The sequence below is a fragment of the Nicotiana tomentosiformis genome, chromosome 2 (genome assembly GCF_000390325.3).
Source record: "Nicotiana tomentosiformis chromosome 2, ASM39032v3, whole genome shotgun sequence".
Lineage (NCBI taxonomy): Eukaryota > Viridiplantae > Streptophyta > Magnoliopsida > Solanales > Solanaceae > Nicotiana > Nicotiana tomentosiformis.
In genome coordinates this window covers 179639387-179657471 of record NC_090813.1, presented here as the reverse complement: position 1 = coordinate 179657471, position 18085 = coordinate 179639387, and the positions used below count along the sequence as shown (strand labels likewise).

The 18085-nt window shown below is 36.8% G+C and overlaps 1 protein-coding gene across 1 annotated transcript in view; it reads right to left on the bottom strand.

Moving 5' to 3' along the window:
- The window catches only part of LOC104119894 (oxysterol-binding protein-related protein 3C), a 36196-nt gene extending 18646 nt beyond the window's left edge, over positions 1–17550 (bottom strand). The window contains 6 exon segments of the mRNA XM_070196354.1: positions 8491–8612; positions 8833–8956; positions 9045–9112; positions 9223–9339; positions 15498–15591; positions 17299–17550. Of these exon segments, the coding sequence (XP_070052455.1) occupies positions 8491–8612; positions 8833–8956; positions 9045–9112; positions 9223–9339; positions 15498–15591; positions 17299–17393 (620 nt within the window). The 5' untranslated portion in view covers positions 17394–17550.
- Positions 17551–18085: the final 535 nt, after the last annotated feature.

Below are 18085 nucleotides of genomic sequence, written 5' to 3'. Positions count from 1 at the left end.
AATCGCCATAAACCGAGTTTGCAAAGTCAAAAATGACAAAAATTGCTAAGCCCTTCGGTTTTAACCACTGCTCAGGTATTTTCGTGCCTGCGGAACCTGGGCTCGCACCTGTGGGTGCGCTTGTGCAGAAAAAGTGTGCATCTGCGCAATTCACTTGCCCCCCTCTGCCTTCGCACCTGCGACGAAAGGGCCGCAGCTGCGCGTGCGCGCCTGTGGAAATCTCCTCCGCTTCTACGTAACTTGCGCACTTGCGAACAGTCTTACGCATTTGCGGGCATTGTAGATCCGGCCTTTTCCCATGCACCTGTGACCCCTGACCAATCCACCCAACTCCGCTTCTGCGCGGATTTTCTTGCACCTGCGGGCAGCCTTGCGCAGGTGCGATTACATCAGAACCACCAAATATTTTTCTAAGTCCAAATTCATTTCGTTAAGCATCCGAAACACTCCTGAGGCCCCCGGGACCTCAACCAAATATACCAACCAATCCTAAAATATCATACGAACTTAGTCGAGCCTTTAAATCACGTCGAACAACATCAAAATCATGAATTAAGCACGGATTCAAGCCTAAGAATTTAAAATTTTTCAAATTCTACAAATGATGCCGAACCACATCAAATCTAGTCCAAATGACCTCAAATTTTATACACAGGTCTCAAATGACATTACGAACCTACATCCACTTTCGGAATTCCATTCCGAGCTTGATATCAAAATTTCCACTATCGGCCGAAATCGCCGAAAAACCAACTTTCGCCAATTCAAGCTTAAGTCTACTATAGACCTCCAAAACACATTCTGGACGCGCTCCAAACCCCAAAATCACTCAACGGAGCTAACAGAGTCGACGAAATTTCATTCCGGATCCGTCTTCATACAGTTCTGACTACGGTCCAAACTTTAAGGCTTAAACTCACAACTAGGGACTAAGTGTCCCAAAACTCCCTGAATTCCATAACCAAACACTCCGGCAAATCTCAAAAAAAGAAACAAATATGAGAAAATCAGATATTAGGGGATCGGGGCTCAAATTCTCAAAATGACCGGCCGGGTCGTTACAAAGATAAGAATCAAGTTCATCATCAATAGAGGAATCAAAACCTGTTATATCATCCATATCTTCCCATGTAACTTCTACTCTAGACTTAGAAGTAGAAGGAGCAGTTTCACCACCTGTTGTTTTCATAGATTTATATTTATCAAATATTGATCTAACATAAGAATATATGTTAGCTTGGCATTCTTCGAGAGATGGTTATTCACTTTCTTGAATTGCTAAATTTTCATAAATTTTACGAACAAGTCCCTTTGCACCTCTTAATTTTAAAGATGGGTTAAGTATAGTAGAAATTAAATAAACTTGGGGAATAGAAAAAAAATACTTTTTAAATTTTTCAATCATTTCATTAATGGCCGGTGCATAAGTTGGATTAGTTTTATACTTACGAAATACAATAAAAATTCCACAAATATACCATAATATTTATGTAATGGTAGGATAATATATACCAGAAAATTATTTTGTAGCATAATAATTTTTTAAAAAAAATTTAGTAAGCTCTTTGATATGATCCCAATCAGAATCAACAATTTGATCAACGGGGATACCATTATGCATATTAAATACCTTTTGTATAGGCACCCGATATCATGTTTAAAAACTTTTCATACAAGTGATGTTTTGGGACGTTCATCCTTAGGCTTACCCCTTACAGGAGGTACAGGGGGTAAAGCTCCAGACCGAGATTGACTTTGTGTTGGAGCTTGTGTTGCGGGACTAGTGGGTGTTTCATCTAATTCTTCTTCCTCATTTTCTTCATCCTCATTTTCTTCGTCCTCAATAAAAATATCATTGCCAAATTATCTTTGTAAAGTTTCATGATCTAGTTGTTCTCCGAAATTAATATTATAACATGCGGGGGGTTGGAAAATGAAGTTTCATCAACATGAGTCATTTCATCTATATTTTTTCTAATTATAGGAGAAGGGCTAGGATTAGGATTACTACTACTTTCACCTTTACTACTTTTTTTACTAATTTTTTTAAATACGCCAAATATATTTTTAGGTGCCATAATTTAAATACGAAATTAAATTTAAAAAGTTAACATAAAAATTAAAAACACAAATGAAATACGAAAATAGAATACGTAAAGTAAACACAAAAATTAAGCACTAAAATAATGCGAAAAAATATATATTAAAATTAGGAGATGGAACGAGTGCACCGTGATTAAATATTGAAACTTGAAGAAATTGCCCAAAATATTGCTCCAAATACTTGAGAAATTAATTTGAAGTTTGAAAGTTGCTCCAAATATTTATCCAAATACTTGAAACTTATCACTTGATTGCGAGAAAATTGAGAGAATAATATAGATAGAATGTAATATATTTGAGAGAGAATAATTTATTTTTGTGGGAAAAAATGAAGAAGGATGGGGGTATTTATAGTAGAAAATAGGGCCAAAGTATAATTTAATAAACTTAGGGATTATATTAAAAGTTTGGGGGGTAGGGATGCTTTGGGGGGTGGGGGCCAAATATGGCCCTTTGGGCCAAATATGGCCGTTTTTGGCCGTTGGGAACGGCTATTTTTGTAATTATAGTCGTTGCCCAACGACTATAATTCAAAAAAAAGGGATGCGGGACGGGACAGGACCGGTGGGATGGGACGAAACGGGATGAAATGGGACGGGATAAACGGGACGAAATGGTCATCCCGTCCCATCTCATGTCCCGTTTAACATGGGCCTATCCCGTTTAAAATTAAGTGGGACGGACGTCCCGTCCCGTTCGACAGCCTTATTTAAATCTAGCGTTGAAAGTATGTGCCAACCTTCGGAAGGATCAACTCACTTTACAAATTGTGAATGGATATTAAAGTTACTTGATAAAATGAGTAATTTGAAGAACTTTGTTATGAATCATGATATGGCACTTACAATATTTCAAAAGCATTTGAATTTGTGCTTACTGAAAGTTGCCGAAACAAGATTTGCCTCACACATTATTATACCACTCGTGTTCAAATAGTGAAATAGGCATTAGAGAAGATTGTGATGGATGATGAATGGAAGCATTATATGGAGGATAAGGGACTTGAAGCTAAAGTACATGAAATAAAATCTCTTATAATGGATGATGAATGGTGGGATAGCATTGATTAGTTTTTGAAGTTTACGGGACCTATTGTAGATATGCTTAGAAGTGCCGATCTTGATAGTCCGAAATTGCAACTCATTTATGATATGTGGGATAAAATGATTGAGAAAGTTACGAAAATTATCTTTGAGTACGAGGGGAAGGAGCATTTTGTAGTGGAGTGGTTTATTTTAGTGAACCTCGTGTGATTGAGGTTATGATGTATGAGGATATTCTTTCTTGGTGGGAAAATCACGGTGTCTCGGCTCCACTCTTGCAAAGCTTAGCTTACAAGTTGCTTACTCAATCGACTTCTTCCTCTTATTGTGAAAGAAATTGGAGCACTTATTCTTTGATTCTCAACATCAAGAGAAACAAATTTGCAACTTCAAGAGCCGAAGATTTGGTTTTTGTACACTATAACCTACGATTGCCCTCTCGCAAGAAGGAAAAATATAAAAGTGGACCGAGCAAGTGTTGGGATTTGGGTATACGTATACATATTTTTTATTTGATATTTTTCTTGATTATTTATTTTGCATAACTCTTTTTCCTTTTCATGAAAACTTTCTAATATATCTATTCTTTTTAATTTAATGTTACTTTAGGTGGAAATCAATTTGATATTGATAAAACAATTGATGTTTTAGCCGAGCTATCAATGGATGAACCTCAATTGGAAGGAGTGATCTTTGGAGAAGAATTGGAAGATTTGGATGGAGTTGAAGATGTTGCAAAGGAAAGCTAGGGCGTAAGAGTTAACTTGAATAACTTGACTATGCTTTGTCGATTTTTGTTAGTCAAGTTCAAATGTTCTATTATTTTTGGTAAAAGGGTGAACTTCTACTTGGTGTATTGAACTATTAATTTAATTATTAATAGCTAAATTGTGGATGAAATAAATGTCTTTTTTTTATGTCTTAAATTTTAGATTTCTAATTTCACACTTTCACTTTGATTAAGATCTTATTTTTATATTTACGATACAAGTTACAATCTTTATTTCAAGAGTTGTTCATTCTTGTTCTTGGACAAAAGGTTAGTTCTTTTCTTCCACTTTATATTTGATTTTTTCAATTATATTTATTCTATTGTAATATACTTTTAATATTTAGTTTTTATGTTGTTATGTTCCCAAGAGAATGGAAGAATAATGCCCATCTTGAAGAATGAAAGATTGAATTTTATAATATACATATAAGTTTTTCACAGAATATCCCTCATAATTAATAATATTTTTATAACTCTATTTTTTATAATTTTAAATTTTCTTAGCTGAATCCCCGCGTCGTATACATACCTGGATCCGCACGCCCCGAATCTTAAAATTAGGTTTTGTCGAATCTGACGCTCAAATCCGTACCCATATTGGATACCTGCACCCGAGTCTAAGCAACTTAGAAGATAACCGCAGATAAAAGTAGAACTATTAATTATAAACCATAGCAGTTACAGTCACTTAATGGATATGTTCGCCTTTATTTGGAAGACTTTTTCTTCTGGATGAAACTACAATAGATAAATAGTCATTTCCTCAAAAATTCAGACAACATGTAATGCCTCAATTTTCGCCTTAATTACACAACTCAAAAAGCGAAGCAGATTTTCTCCAAATTGGTATACCTAGTCAGCGAGATGGAGACCTTGATTTGGACCCTCGTAATCGAGCATATGATTGTAAAGAACACAGAGTAATCCACTTCTCCTCGACTCGGAATAAGAGATTCATATGGACTTTCTGTTCTAAAAACCTAAGTTGCTCGGACTCAGGTACAGGTATCCGAAACGGGTGCGGATCTAGAGGTCGGATCCTTCATGATCTGAATTTTAAGATTCGGAAATCGGATCCAAGTGTGGATACGGGTGTGGAGATTCGGTTAAAAATAATTCAAATATCTAAAAATAAAGTTATAAAAATATGTCTAAATTATGAGAAATTATATGTGTCATGACCCAATTTCACCTATAAGTCGTGATGACATCCAACACTACAGCTAGGCAAGCCAACTAATAAATTAAGCATACATTGATAAAATTTAAAATCAAAAAAATATAATAAAATCCAAACTCTACTAATGTGTGTGTCAAGACCTGGTGTCACAAGTGTATGAGTATTTAGTAGATTATACAAAACCTTAAATGATGTCCGAAATAAAAATAGACAGAATTAAAATACAAAGAGAGACACTAGTAGCTGCAGAACGGATCAGAGAAACAGCTCACCACTATGTCCCTGGATAACGTGGGTGTAAGACGATAGGTCCCCCACTAGTACTTGCCTCAGTTCCTGCACAAAAAGTGCAGCAAGTGTAGTATGAGTACGTAAACAACGTGTACCCAGTAAGTATCAAGCCTAATCTCGAAGTGGTAGAGACGAGATGGCCAACTTTGACACTCACTATGGGGCAATAATAATAATTGAAATACAACTAGGATATTTAAATCAACATGATTTATAGAATTTACAATAATTTATTTAATCAACGGAAATAATCAAAATTCTTCAAATGCAACAATTCTCAATATATTAATTAAATTCCTTCAATTCGAGTAATTTCCAATTTATCAATTAAATATCATTTTCAGGAATAATAATTAATTATTTAACAAGCAAGAATAATAATTCATTAAATTCCAAGGATTTTCCAATTTATCAATTAGTTTCACAAGCTGAAATAAGCTATTAAAGTATCGTGTAATTATTATTATTATTAAGTACGATTTCTGTCGACGACGTACGGCCCGATCCAGAGTGTCGTGTACACTGCTGAGGGACGTGCGTCGCGATCCATATATGCATCTATCCTGCCGAGGCATTCGGCCCGCTCCACAAGAAAGGAGGACTTTTTTTATGTACCTCCGGAAGGAGAGCATATTTATTATGAGATAAATTTGGGAGGAAGAATAATTTCTTTTAACAATTAATTAATTTAAACAGAAAATCAAACATATAAATTTTTCCATCCTTTAATATTTTGATCTAATAATTCACAATATATATATATAAATATATCAAATAATATTAAATAAACAAGGAATATAATTTACACAAGTAATTCATGTTTTGAGTCCTAAACTACCCGGACTTTAGCATTAATAGTAGCTACGCACGGACTCTCATCACCTCGTGCGTACGTAGCCCCGCAATTATCAATAATTATTCAATTTAATCCTTATGGGGTAATTTTCCCCTCACAAGATTAGACAAGAGACTTACCTCGTCTCAAAGTCCACTTTTCGATTATCGCGTCGCGTAAAATTCTCGATTCAATGCCGAGAAATATGAAACTATCCAAAAATTATATAAAATAATTAATATATGTTCAAAAATTCGAAATTCATCTATTAATAAATTACCCTATCCAAAATGGTAAAATTTCTAAAATTCACCTCGAGCCCACGTGCCCGGATTCTGGAAATTTTAGGATCGAAACGTTACCCATAATCTCAAGAACTCAAATATATAATTTCTACCCAATCCCATAACTATTTTCGTGGTTAAAATCTCATTTTTATAAAAATTTAGGTTTTTCACCTAAACCTTTGATTTCTAAGATTTACTAGTTATAATCTACTTATAATCTATGTATTTAACTCAAGGGGTGTAGAATTAACTTATCTCCAAATTGCTAGTTGAAATCTCCTCTCAAAAAGCTCTGAAATTGCCCAAATATGGAAGAAAAATGAACAAAAATGGACTGAGCTTCGTCCGTTTTAAGGTTCTGCCCAGACATATTTTTCGCACCTGCGGAACGTGTTCGCACCTGCGGAAAAGCCTCGCAGGTGCGAGATTTTTCCTCTTGGACTAGCTCCGCACCTGCGCCCAAAGGACCGCACTTGCGCGTCCGCTTCTGTGCCCAATTCTTTGCATCTGCGATGGCCGGGCACATCATCCCCTTCACACGTGCGGCTGGTGGCTCGCACCTACAAGCTCGCACCTGCGGCTGACCATGCGCAGGTGCGATCATACCAGAAGCTGGAAGCTTCAGCTCTTTTTCAAAATTCCAAAATTGATCCAAGCCTCGTCCGGTTAACACTCGGGGCCCCCGGAGCCCTGCCCGAACATACCAACGGGTTTGAAATCATAAAACGGACTCGCTCGAACTCACAGAACGTGTAAAACAACATCAAATCTAAGAATCATACCCCAAACCAAATTGAATCAAACTTAAGAACTTCAAGTTCTTCAATTTACTTCCAATACGCCGAAACGTACTTAAACTACCCGGAATGACACGAAATTTTGTGTGCAAGTCTTAAATCACTATACGGAACTATTCTCAAACTCGGAATTCCAAACGGACTTCAATTTCTCAAAAACCCACTCCAAACCAAATTTAAATAACTTTAAACCTTCAAATAGTTGATTTTTACTATTAAGCGTCAAAACGCTCCCGGGTTATCCAAAACCTGATTCGGACATACGCCCAAGTCCAAAATCATCATACGAACCTATTGGAATCACCAAATCCCGATTCCGGGGTCGTTTTCTCAAAATGTTGATCGTAGTCAAACTTGTCCATTTAAAGCTAACTTAAGGAACCAAGTGTTCCGATTTCAACCCAAACTCTTCCAAATCCCAAACCAACAATTCCCGCAAGTCATAAATTAATAAAAGCATGTTCGAAAAGTTTTATTTTAGGGAACGAGGTTCTAAAAGTTAAAATGACTGGTTGGGTCATTACAATATGTGAAGAACTTACAAGTATTTCGAGAAGGAGATAATATTGATCAAGAGGAGAATCCGAGAAGGAAATAAAAGAAAAAGAACTGACATAGAAATTTTTATATACTAGGTATTCCATTTTCTCCAATTTCACCCTAACTTTCGTTTTTATTTCAGAAATGGTTATATCTACCCCGAATTTCTACGTCGGATTTGGTCAAAGTACCCAAAATCGGTTGACAGGATCAGATCCTCCACCCCGACCCGTGTCGTATCGATATGGGTGCGACACCAAAAGTGAAGAGTCCGAGCAACTTAACTAAAAACTACAGCACATACATATTTCAGGTATACATCAATACTTCAAAACTTATACATTTGTCGTTAACATTTTAGAAACTTAATTATTCTTAACAACTATCAGGTACAAAGCAAGGAAAGTAGCAAGGAGAAAACAAAAACCTAAAGTTATGATTTAATAAGAATTGCAATTAAAACGTCACCATTTGGACTCAATGAAAATAAAACAAAATTTTCGGATAAGTAAAACCAGGAAGAATTATAGCAAAGAAAGCATACATCAATTATAACAATTGAAATCTCCATGCATTGACGCTGATCAACAAAAAGAGCATACTACAATCTTTGCAAACTAGGAAAGGTACACATGAACTAACCTTCCAACAGGATATACATCAACGGAGTTACCCAAGAATTTGGTTTTCATCTTGGAAGTCACATCATATGTGAAATGCTCATTTTCAGCATGCCCGGCACTCATTGGAGGATGATGGCTGACCTGTAGGTTGTGAAGCATTAGATTCCATCAAACAATGACACAAATGAACCAGTTTGAGCATATCCATACTAGGCTTTAATAAGATCTAGCATATTAGTTTAGCTTAATTTGCAATTGTTTAATAAAAGAATGCCAACCGATGCAATATTTATTGTAAGATGTAGGACAAACCAAACACGTGACAGAGCCAAAGAAGACAGCATAAGTACCCTTCACATACCTGTTCGGAAATAAATGTGATGCCACAATGGTTGACCATTTCATAAGTCTCCCCAAGAATTGGGTTAAACGGTTTCCATGTACGTTGGTAAGCATAGTAGACTGATATTGCCCAAGATGTTGCACTAAATTTCAACAATTAATATTGAAAAGTAGAAAAGGAGTATGCAGAATTTAATCATCCATTGAATTACACAGTTCCACTAAGTTGCATATACCAATCGCATGTAAGGATCCTCGCATTCATCGGCTTTGTCTAAAAGGTGGGAATATTCCATTAACTGCCACAACAGTTCCAAACTAGAATGATAAAATGTTTGTACATTTTTCCCCTAATACATTGCATACGATTTAATATTAACTAAAAGCATGTAAATCAGCTTCCACAAACCTCTGTCATTTTTTGAAGCATCGTCATGGGCTCAAATATAAGAACAGGGAGTGTTACCATTGATGTGACATCACAACCATTATACTTCTGCATCATCTTCCAGTAACTGTCTCGTTCCTTTGAGAAAGCAAAGGATCACACTCAACGTGAGAAATTAAAGATATACCAATTACCTTCTCAAAAAGAAAAAATTACTAATACCATTTCTTGGTGAACATATAATAAAGTGTAAGGCCCCTCCATATTAAATGTATGAAATTGAAAGACACAAGCATTTTGAGTTCTTGACTCACATAAAGGTGTTGCACTTATTTCTTAATTTTATAGGCTATACTTTTCTGCATGACTAGCTAAAATTGGAGTATGTAATACTTTAAGTGGATGTGGGCATCTTTTTAAAAGAGCACCTGACGTGCACTACTTGCAAAGAAAAGTTTAAGAACTTCATACTGCAATACTTGCACATAGTATGAGGTATGATTGTCTCTTTGCAACCTGGTTTACTAGCCTGATTCATCGAAGTAAACATCTTCATAAAATACCGTTCAAATTTATTGTTGCCTTTCTCAAAAAAAGAATACCATTCAAATTTCATGACCAGCTCCATCCAAAAAAGTGGCAGAAAACAACTCAATATGCAAGATCAGAATTTCTCTGTGTGTGATTGTGCAGTGAGAGAGAGATATTGATGGATAGAGAGCTCATGAATTATAACCGTTAGGAATAAACCCCCTACAGAAATAATATTCACAGTAATAAAAGCGGAATAATAACGTAGCACCGAGATACGGTAATTAACAAGAATAAAAGAGTGACAACGACACCAAGATTTTTACGTGGAAAACCCTTTTGAATAAGGGAAAAATCACGGCCCTGAGAGAAGCAACTGATATCACTATAGGAAAGAATTTTACACTTTGTAGGTCCGAGTAAAATACCTTAAAGACCACTACAACACTCAAAAGAAATAACCCTCTTTTGATATTCTCACCTTACTACAATATCGCTCACTCTCTATTTTCTTCACAGACTATTTTCTTATACCTTGTCTGTGAAACCTCACTCTTTCTTTCTCTCTTTGTTGGTGTGTATTACAATGAGAGCAAGATACCTATTTATAGTGTTTAGGATTGCTTCATTGATGTCATCAATGATATCATGAGTTTGGCAAGAGTCAAATATTCAATGTGAAACCAAAGAAATATTTGCCATAAAATCTTCCTTACTATTCCTTTAGTTGGCTTGACAATTCAAAACCAAAAGGAAGATGTCTTCCTTACCCATGGGATGGACCCATCAAATCTCCCCCTCCAGTCCCATGCACCTGAAGGAGGTAACTCCAGTTTTTCATATAGAGTTCATGCCGACAAGTTCTTTTCATAATTCGAACTTGTCTCTTGGTACCACCTTGGTCAGCATATTTGCGGGATTCTCACTTGTAGAAATCTTCAAGACTTTTAGAGATTCATTCTCTACCTTTTCTCGAATCCAGTGATATCTCAAGTCGATGTGTTTGGTCCTTGCATGGTACATGGAGTTCTTGCTAAGGTTTATTGCGCTTTGACCGTCACAATAGACGACATACTCCTTCTGATGCAAGCCAGTCTTTTGAAGGAATCGTTTCAACCATATCATCTCTTTGCCAGCTTCAATAGCGGCAATATACTCCGCTTCAGTTGTAGAGAGTGCGACACACTTTTACAACCTTGACTGCCATGATATAGCTCCCCCTGAAAATGTAAATAAATATCCAGTAGTGGATTTTCTATTATCAATGTCACCTGTCATATCAGCATCTGTATAACCCTTCAAGATTGGATCAGATCCTCCAAAGCACAAACAATCTCCCGTGGTACCTCTCAGGTACCTGAGTATCTACTTGACTGCTTGCCAATGTTCCTTTCCAGAATTTTCAAGGAATCTACTAACAACACCAACTGCATAAGCAATATCAGGTCTGGTGCATACCATTGCATACATCAAGCTTCCGACTGTTGAAGAATAAGGAACTCTAGCCATGTTCCCTTTCTCCTCCACACTTGTAGGACACATCTTCTTGCTCAACTTTAGATGGCTAGCAAGAGGTGTGCTGACTGCACTACTAAAAAAATCAGGTTTTAGCGACGGACAAATTCTGTAGCTAAAAATAAAAATCCGTCGCTAATATCATTTAGCGACGGATTAGCAACAAATTATCAAGATATTCTGCTAGCTACGAGCATTTTAGCGACAGATTAGTGACGACGTTCGTAGCTAATTTTAGTTTTTTAGTAGTGCTAGCTTAGCATTTTTCATGTTGAAGCGTTCCAGTACACGTTCTATGTACTTCTCCTGAGACAGCCACAACTTTCTACTTATTCGCTCTCGAACTATCTTCATACCCAGAATTTATTGTGCTGGGCCCAAGTCCTTCATATCAAATGACTTGGACAAATCTCCCTTCAACTTTGCGATCAGTCCCTTGTCTTTTCCTACAATTAACATGTCATCCACAAACAACAATAATATAATAAAGTTATTTTCAGAAAATCTTTTGAAGTATACACATGGATCAGATTATGTCTTTGTGTAAGTTTGACTTTTCATGAATGAGTCAAACTTCTTGTACCACTTCCTTGGTGCTTGCTTCAACCCATAAAGACTCTTATTCAGTTTGCACACTATGTGTTTCCTTTTAACTACTTTAAATTCTTCTGGCTGCTCCATATAGATCTCCTCTTCCAAATCTCCGTGAAGAAATGCAGTTTTCACGTCCAACTGCTCCACTTCAAGATTTAGGCAAGCTGCAAAGCTCAAGATTGTTCGAATAGAAGTCATTTTGACAATAGGTGAGAAAATTTCGTCAAAATCAATACCTTTCTTCTGCTCGAAGCCTTTTACCACCAATCGAGCTTTGTATCTGACCAACTTGCCATTTCCATCTTTCTTGAGTTTAAAGACCCACTTACATTTGAGTGGTCTTTTACCCTTTGGAAGTTCAACCAGCTTGTACGTGCCATTTTTCTGCAAAGATTCCATCTCTTCTTGCATGGTTTTCATCCACTGGTTCTTTTCTGGATGGGATATCACCTCCTTAAGACTTTATGGCTCCCCCTCATCACTGATGAGGACATACTCCGTGGAAGAGTACCTGCATGACTCTACCCTCGAACTTTCTGATCTCCTCAAAGGTTGAGGTTGTTCTTCTCCCAGAGTGGGGTGATCCACTTGATCGACATCATCATCAAGTTGCTCCCCCTGCTCAATAACCTCACCAGGTTGCTCCCCCTGCTCGGCAATCTCGTCGGTTGTACTTTCTGCACTTGTGGTATTGTTAGAAGTAGACGGAATAGTAACAAGGTTAGGAATAAAACCTTTATTGGCCTTCTCTAACATATCATCAGCACCTCCAACTTCACTTTCTCGGAAGACTACATCTTTGCTATTGATGATCTTTTTCTTTACGGGATCCCACAATCTGTATCCGAATTCTTCATCTCTATATCCGATGAATATGCAAGGAACAGATTTATCATCCAGCTTTGTTCTCTGCTCCTTTGGTACATGTGCAAAAGCTTTGCAACCGAACACCTTCACATGCGAGTAGGACATCTCCTTGTTGGTCCAAACTCTCTCTGGGATGTCAAACGCCAACGAAACTGATGGACTCCTATTGATCAGGTAACAGGTTGTCTGAACTGCTTCACCCCAGAATGACGTAGGCAGTTTAGCCATTCTGAGCATGCTTCTCACCTTCTCCATAATGGTGCGGTTCATCCTTTCGGTTACGCTATTATGTTGTGGGGTTCCAGGAACTGTCTTTTCATGTCTGATCCCATGGTTCGAACAGTACTCTTCAAATTCCCTTGAAGTATACTCACTTCCATTGTCACTTCGGAGACGCTTTAGCTTTTGGCTTGTCTCCCTTTCCACCATAGCATGAAATTTCTGGAAAACATGAAACACCTGATTTTTGGTTTTCAAAATATAAACCCATAATTTTCATGAAGCATCATCAATAAAAGTAACAAAATATTTGTTACCGCCCATCGATTCAATTTCCATTAGACCACAAACATCAGAATATACTAAATCAAGTATATTCAATTTTTTTTCAGACGATGTCTAAAATGAGACTCTATGCTGCTTACCAAATAAACAGTAGTTACAGGGTTTTACCGTTGTGCCTTTGGCATAAGAAATGAGTGATTTCTTATCAAGAATCTGCAATCCCTTCTCGCTCATATGACCCATCCTTTTGTGCCACAAATCTGCAGAAATCTTATCTTGTGCCGCGTTCAATTCACCTTGGCATATTTCTGTATTTGTCCTGTACAACGTGCCACGAGCAACTCCCTTTGCAATCACCAATGATCCCTTGGTGAGTCTCCACTTTTGATTTGCAAAATAGTTCTCGTATCCATCTCGGTCTAAAGCAATTCCAGAGATCAAGTTCATTCGCAAATCAGGTATATGTCGCACATCCTTCAGAACCAATGTGCATCCGACATTTATCTTGGTACAAATGTCACCAATCCCTGCAATCTTTGAGTAACTTGTGTTACGCATTCTCACAAGGCCGAAATCACCTGCTACATATCTGCAAAAAAGATCTCTTACCGGTGTGGCATGGTAAGATGCTGCTGTATCAACCACCCATTCCGACTATGGACCTGATAAGTGCATGCATTCCTCTTCCTCGTTTATACAGAGGACAACATTATCATTGTTTTGCACTATGGCGGTTGTGTTGTCGTCATTCTTCTGGCCACTAACTTCACCTTTGCCCTTCCTTAGATTTGGGCAATCTCTTTTGAAGTGACCTGGTTGATCACAATTGTTGCAATTTCTAGCTCTTGATTTGGATCGGTTCTTAGACTTCCCACGAGCTCCGTATCTACCATAGTTACTCGAACTCCTTTGATAATTCTTGCCTCTACCTTCTGTGATGAGAGCATGTCCTTGATTTTCAGGCTTCTTTCTCATCTTCTCATTGAGTAAAAGAGCTGATGTGACATCTTTCAACTCAATGGTAGTCTTACCGTGCAGGATGGTTATTGCCAGATTATCGTACTGGCAACGAGTTCAACAACAAGATGGCTTTATCTTCTTCCTGGATTTTCACTCCGAGATTGGCGAGCTGTGTGATTAATCCGTTAAACATATTTTAATGTGACAAAAAATCCGTACCTTCACCCATGTGTAGGGCTCTGCTTCTTCAGGTATAATTTATTTGTTAGCGTTTTGGACATGTATAGGCTTTCCAACCTTGCCCAAATGCGACGTGCAGTGTCTTTATCAATGATGTTATTTACTACATCATCTGATAAGTGCAACCTGATTGCACTAGCAGCCCTTTCATCAAAGTCAGTCCAATCCTCAGCTTTCATGGTATCAGGCTTTTTGGCATCAACATCTAGTACCTTGTGTAATCCATGTTGGATGAGCAGATCTCTCATCATTCTTTGCCATGTTGAGAAATCGCTATCTCCGTTAAATTTTGCTACCTCATACTTTACTCCAGCCATTTTTTTTTTCAACGAGTATAGTACTACCAACAGTGAATAGTATTTCTATGAACGGACAGAACATGTGCTTTGATACCAGTTATTGGGAATAAACTCCCTACAGATATAATATTCACAGTAATAAAAACGGAATAATAACGTTGGACCGAGATACGATAATTAACAAGAATAAAAGAGTGACAACGACACCAAGATTTTTACGTGGAAAATCCTTTTGAATAAGGGAAAAACCACGGCCCTGAGAGGAGCAACTGATATCACTATAGGAAAGAATTTTACACTTTGTAGGTCCGAGTAAAATATCTCAAAGACCACTACAACACTCAAAAGAAATAACCCTCTTTTGATATTCTCACCTTACTATAATATCGCTCACTCTCTATTTTCTTCACAGACTATTTTCTTATACCTTGTCTGTGAAACCTCACTCTTTCTTTCTCTCTTTGTTGGTGTGTATTACAATGAGAGCAAGATACCTATTTATAGTATTTAGGATTGCTTCATTGATGTCATCAATGATATCATGAGTTTTGCAAGAGTCAAATATTCAATATGAAACCAAAAAAATATTTACCGTAAAATCTCCCTTACTATTCCTTTAGTTGGCTTGACAATTCAAAGCCAAAAAGAACATGTCTTCCTTACACATGGGATGGACCCATCAATAACTACCCCCGTCCAAAATTTGGAAAATGCAAAAAGAAAAAAAATTTATCAAGAAGACATCCACATTCATGTGAAAGAAAAACGGACATTGAGATAACTCACCTCCTGTTTCCATCTACCTTTTTGTGCTTCCTCTTATGCATCTTCTTTACCTCCTTCAGGATTTATAACTTCTAGGCCTTCATATCCAAGCAATCTGGAAGAAGGAAAGGCAGTGAATGGAGCAAATAAGTCTGGTTCCTGTTAAGATAAAATCATTCACCACAGAATTATAGGGAAAATTTGAAAATAGTAGTAGAAGATAGGAATAAGAAAATGTTATCACCCATCATAAAGAGATTTCAGGGACACTTAAAACAGAAATGGAGCAGTCTCATCCTAATCCTTCCATAAGAAGTTGTGCTACCACCGCCAGCTAGATAGTTAAATAAGTGAGAAAAGGAAAATACCAGATACCAAATGCTGAAAGCGATCTGGAGTCATTATCTAAACTAAATTCTTCATGTAACACTAAACTAATAGAAAATACTGTAAACCACTTAAACAAATAGATGAGCAAAGGAAAACTGTCCATGCGAAGTGCAGGTACGGAACTCCTGAGAAGGAGTGTGGCACTAGTGCCCAACTTTAAGGCAGCTATGACAATCTGTACATCAAGCTTAGTGTTATTTTCAATCCCATCTGCTAGATACTCTAAAAATCTGTGTTAACAAAAAATGTGTTTCGAGTGCTTCTAGTACTATCCAAGGCGTATTTACGGAAGTAGCAGTGAACTTGACTGTCAAGTTCGAAAAAAGCTGGCAAAGCTTGCGTCACTTTCTTACATCAGGAGAAAGGGAGATCAAAGAAGTATGGAGCCGATACGCGAAGGATCAAATCATAGAGATAACGGATCTCAAAAGGCAAAAGAAAAAGAACCTCGAGCGACCCAGAGATTATCGGAACTCAGTTAATCACTAGGTTATTAACCCATTCAAGAACAGTTATCGTGCTTAGGTAGTGGTTTATATATGATAAGAATAATGCATGCAAAAGCAACAAAACATTAAGGGGTCACTTGGTTGGAGAGACTAGGAACAATAATCCCAGTACACAATTTGGTATTATCTATCTTGTGCTGGGTGGCATTTTCATTTCCAGCATAACTCATACCTTAATCTATGAAATACTATATACAGGATACAACACCGAATAAGTTATACCGTATTAGCTATACCGGTACAATTCCAGCATTATAATTACATAACTAGCTTGTGAACTAATCAACCCCTAAGAGCTGTAATATACTATATCCTCAAATTTCTCTATCTAATATGCAACTACAACTATAACATAGGATGCTTAACAAGCACAAGGCATACTGTTGCATCATTCATTTAATAAAGTGGAATTATAACTAAAATTAAAAAAAGTTATTCCCAACAGACTAGAAGAAAGCAAAGAACGTTGTCTTGTAGCTGAGAACCTATCATCAAAAACCTCGTGAGATCAAAGAATAAACAAAATTACAGATAAAAAAAAATCTATAAACTCATTCTTTTTATGACGGTGAATACCTGCTACCTCCCACCAACACATGTACTGGATAACATTGCCCTTCAAGACTTAGGCAGATAGGAAGAATTCACCTAATTTTATTTTGCTTTAGACTTCATGGTTCTTCTCCTACATCATCGACTACTAGGTCACACCTTGGCTACACAAATATACAAACTCTAACAAGCCATATGAGAAGAATTCTTTTAGCTCCCAAAAACTAACATGTTGTAGCCATTACACACAATGTGAAATTTGCTCAAAAAAAACACATACAATTATGACAAGCTGTTAACTAAACAAAATTTGTTATTTAAGGCCAAACATTAATATTTATGCACGTAAAAGGAGTGCAACACAAGCATACCTAACAGATCTGTGAAGTGCGTTACCAAACATGGATAATCCAGAGCTCATTGTCGCAAAAAATCCCTTGTTTTGATTCTCCTTTGGACTCCCCATTTCTGCTAAACCCAATCAGTTATCAAATTCAATTTCACAAAATCAAATTCCAATTTAGATGAGTATGAGTTTTTAATTTTAAAAAGTGAATTCTTTTTTAAAACCCTAAATTGATCGATGAGTACTGTTTTATCGGAACTAGGCCAAAAATATCCTTGCACTATCGATAATAGCTCACTTTTATTCTTCGTTAGTTTTTGGTATCAAAAAAGTCCTTGCTGTTAGTTTTTTTGCTCATTCTTACCCCTCACACTAACAGACCTCCAAGTCATATTAAAACTCATATAACAATTTTTTTTATTGTTGAGTTGGACATACAAGTTAAAAAAAATACCCTACCATATTTTCTTCTTCCTTTGGAAAAAGATCGTGCACTATTTTTTTCAACTTTGCAGCTTGAAAATAATCCCTCATAGACTCAAAAAAGATCCCAGCCACTATAACTCCGTCATATCTCCATCACACTTTTCCCCATTAAGTTATGGATCAGAATGTTTTTAGGGTACTCTTTCTTCCTCAGTTTTTAATTCTCTCCGTCATCTCTCTTCTTAATTCTTTCTCAAATTTGGTCACTAGTTTAATTGATTTTGATGAGTACTTTTAAATTTGATATGAAAAAGTGGAATGAATAAGATGATAACGAAAGTGGTTATGGGTCTATTAGAGTCTGTTTGTTAATGTCCTAGTGAGTG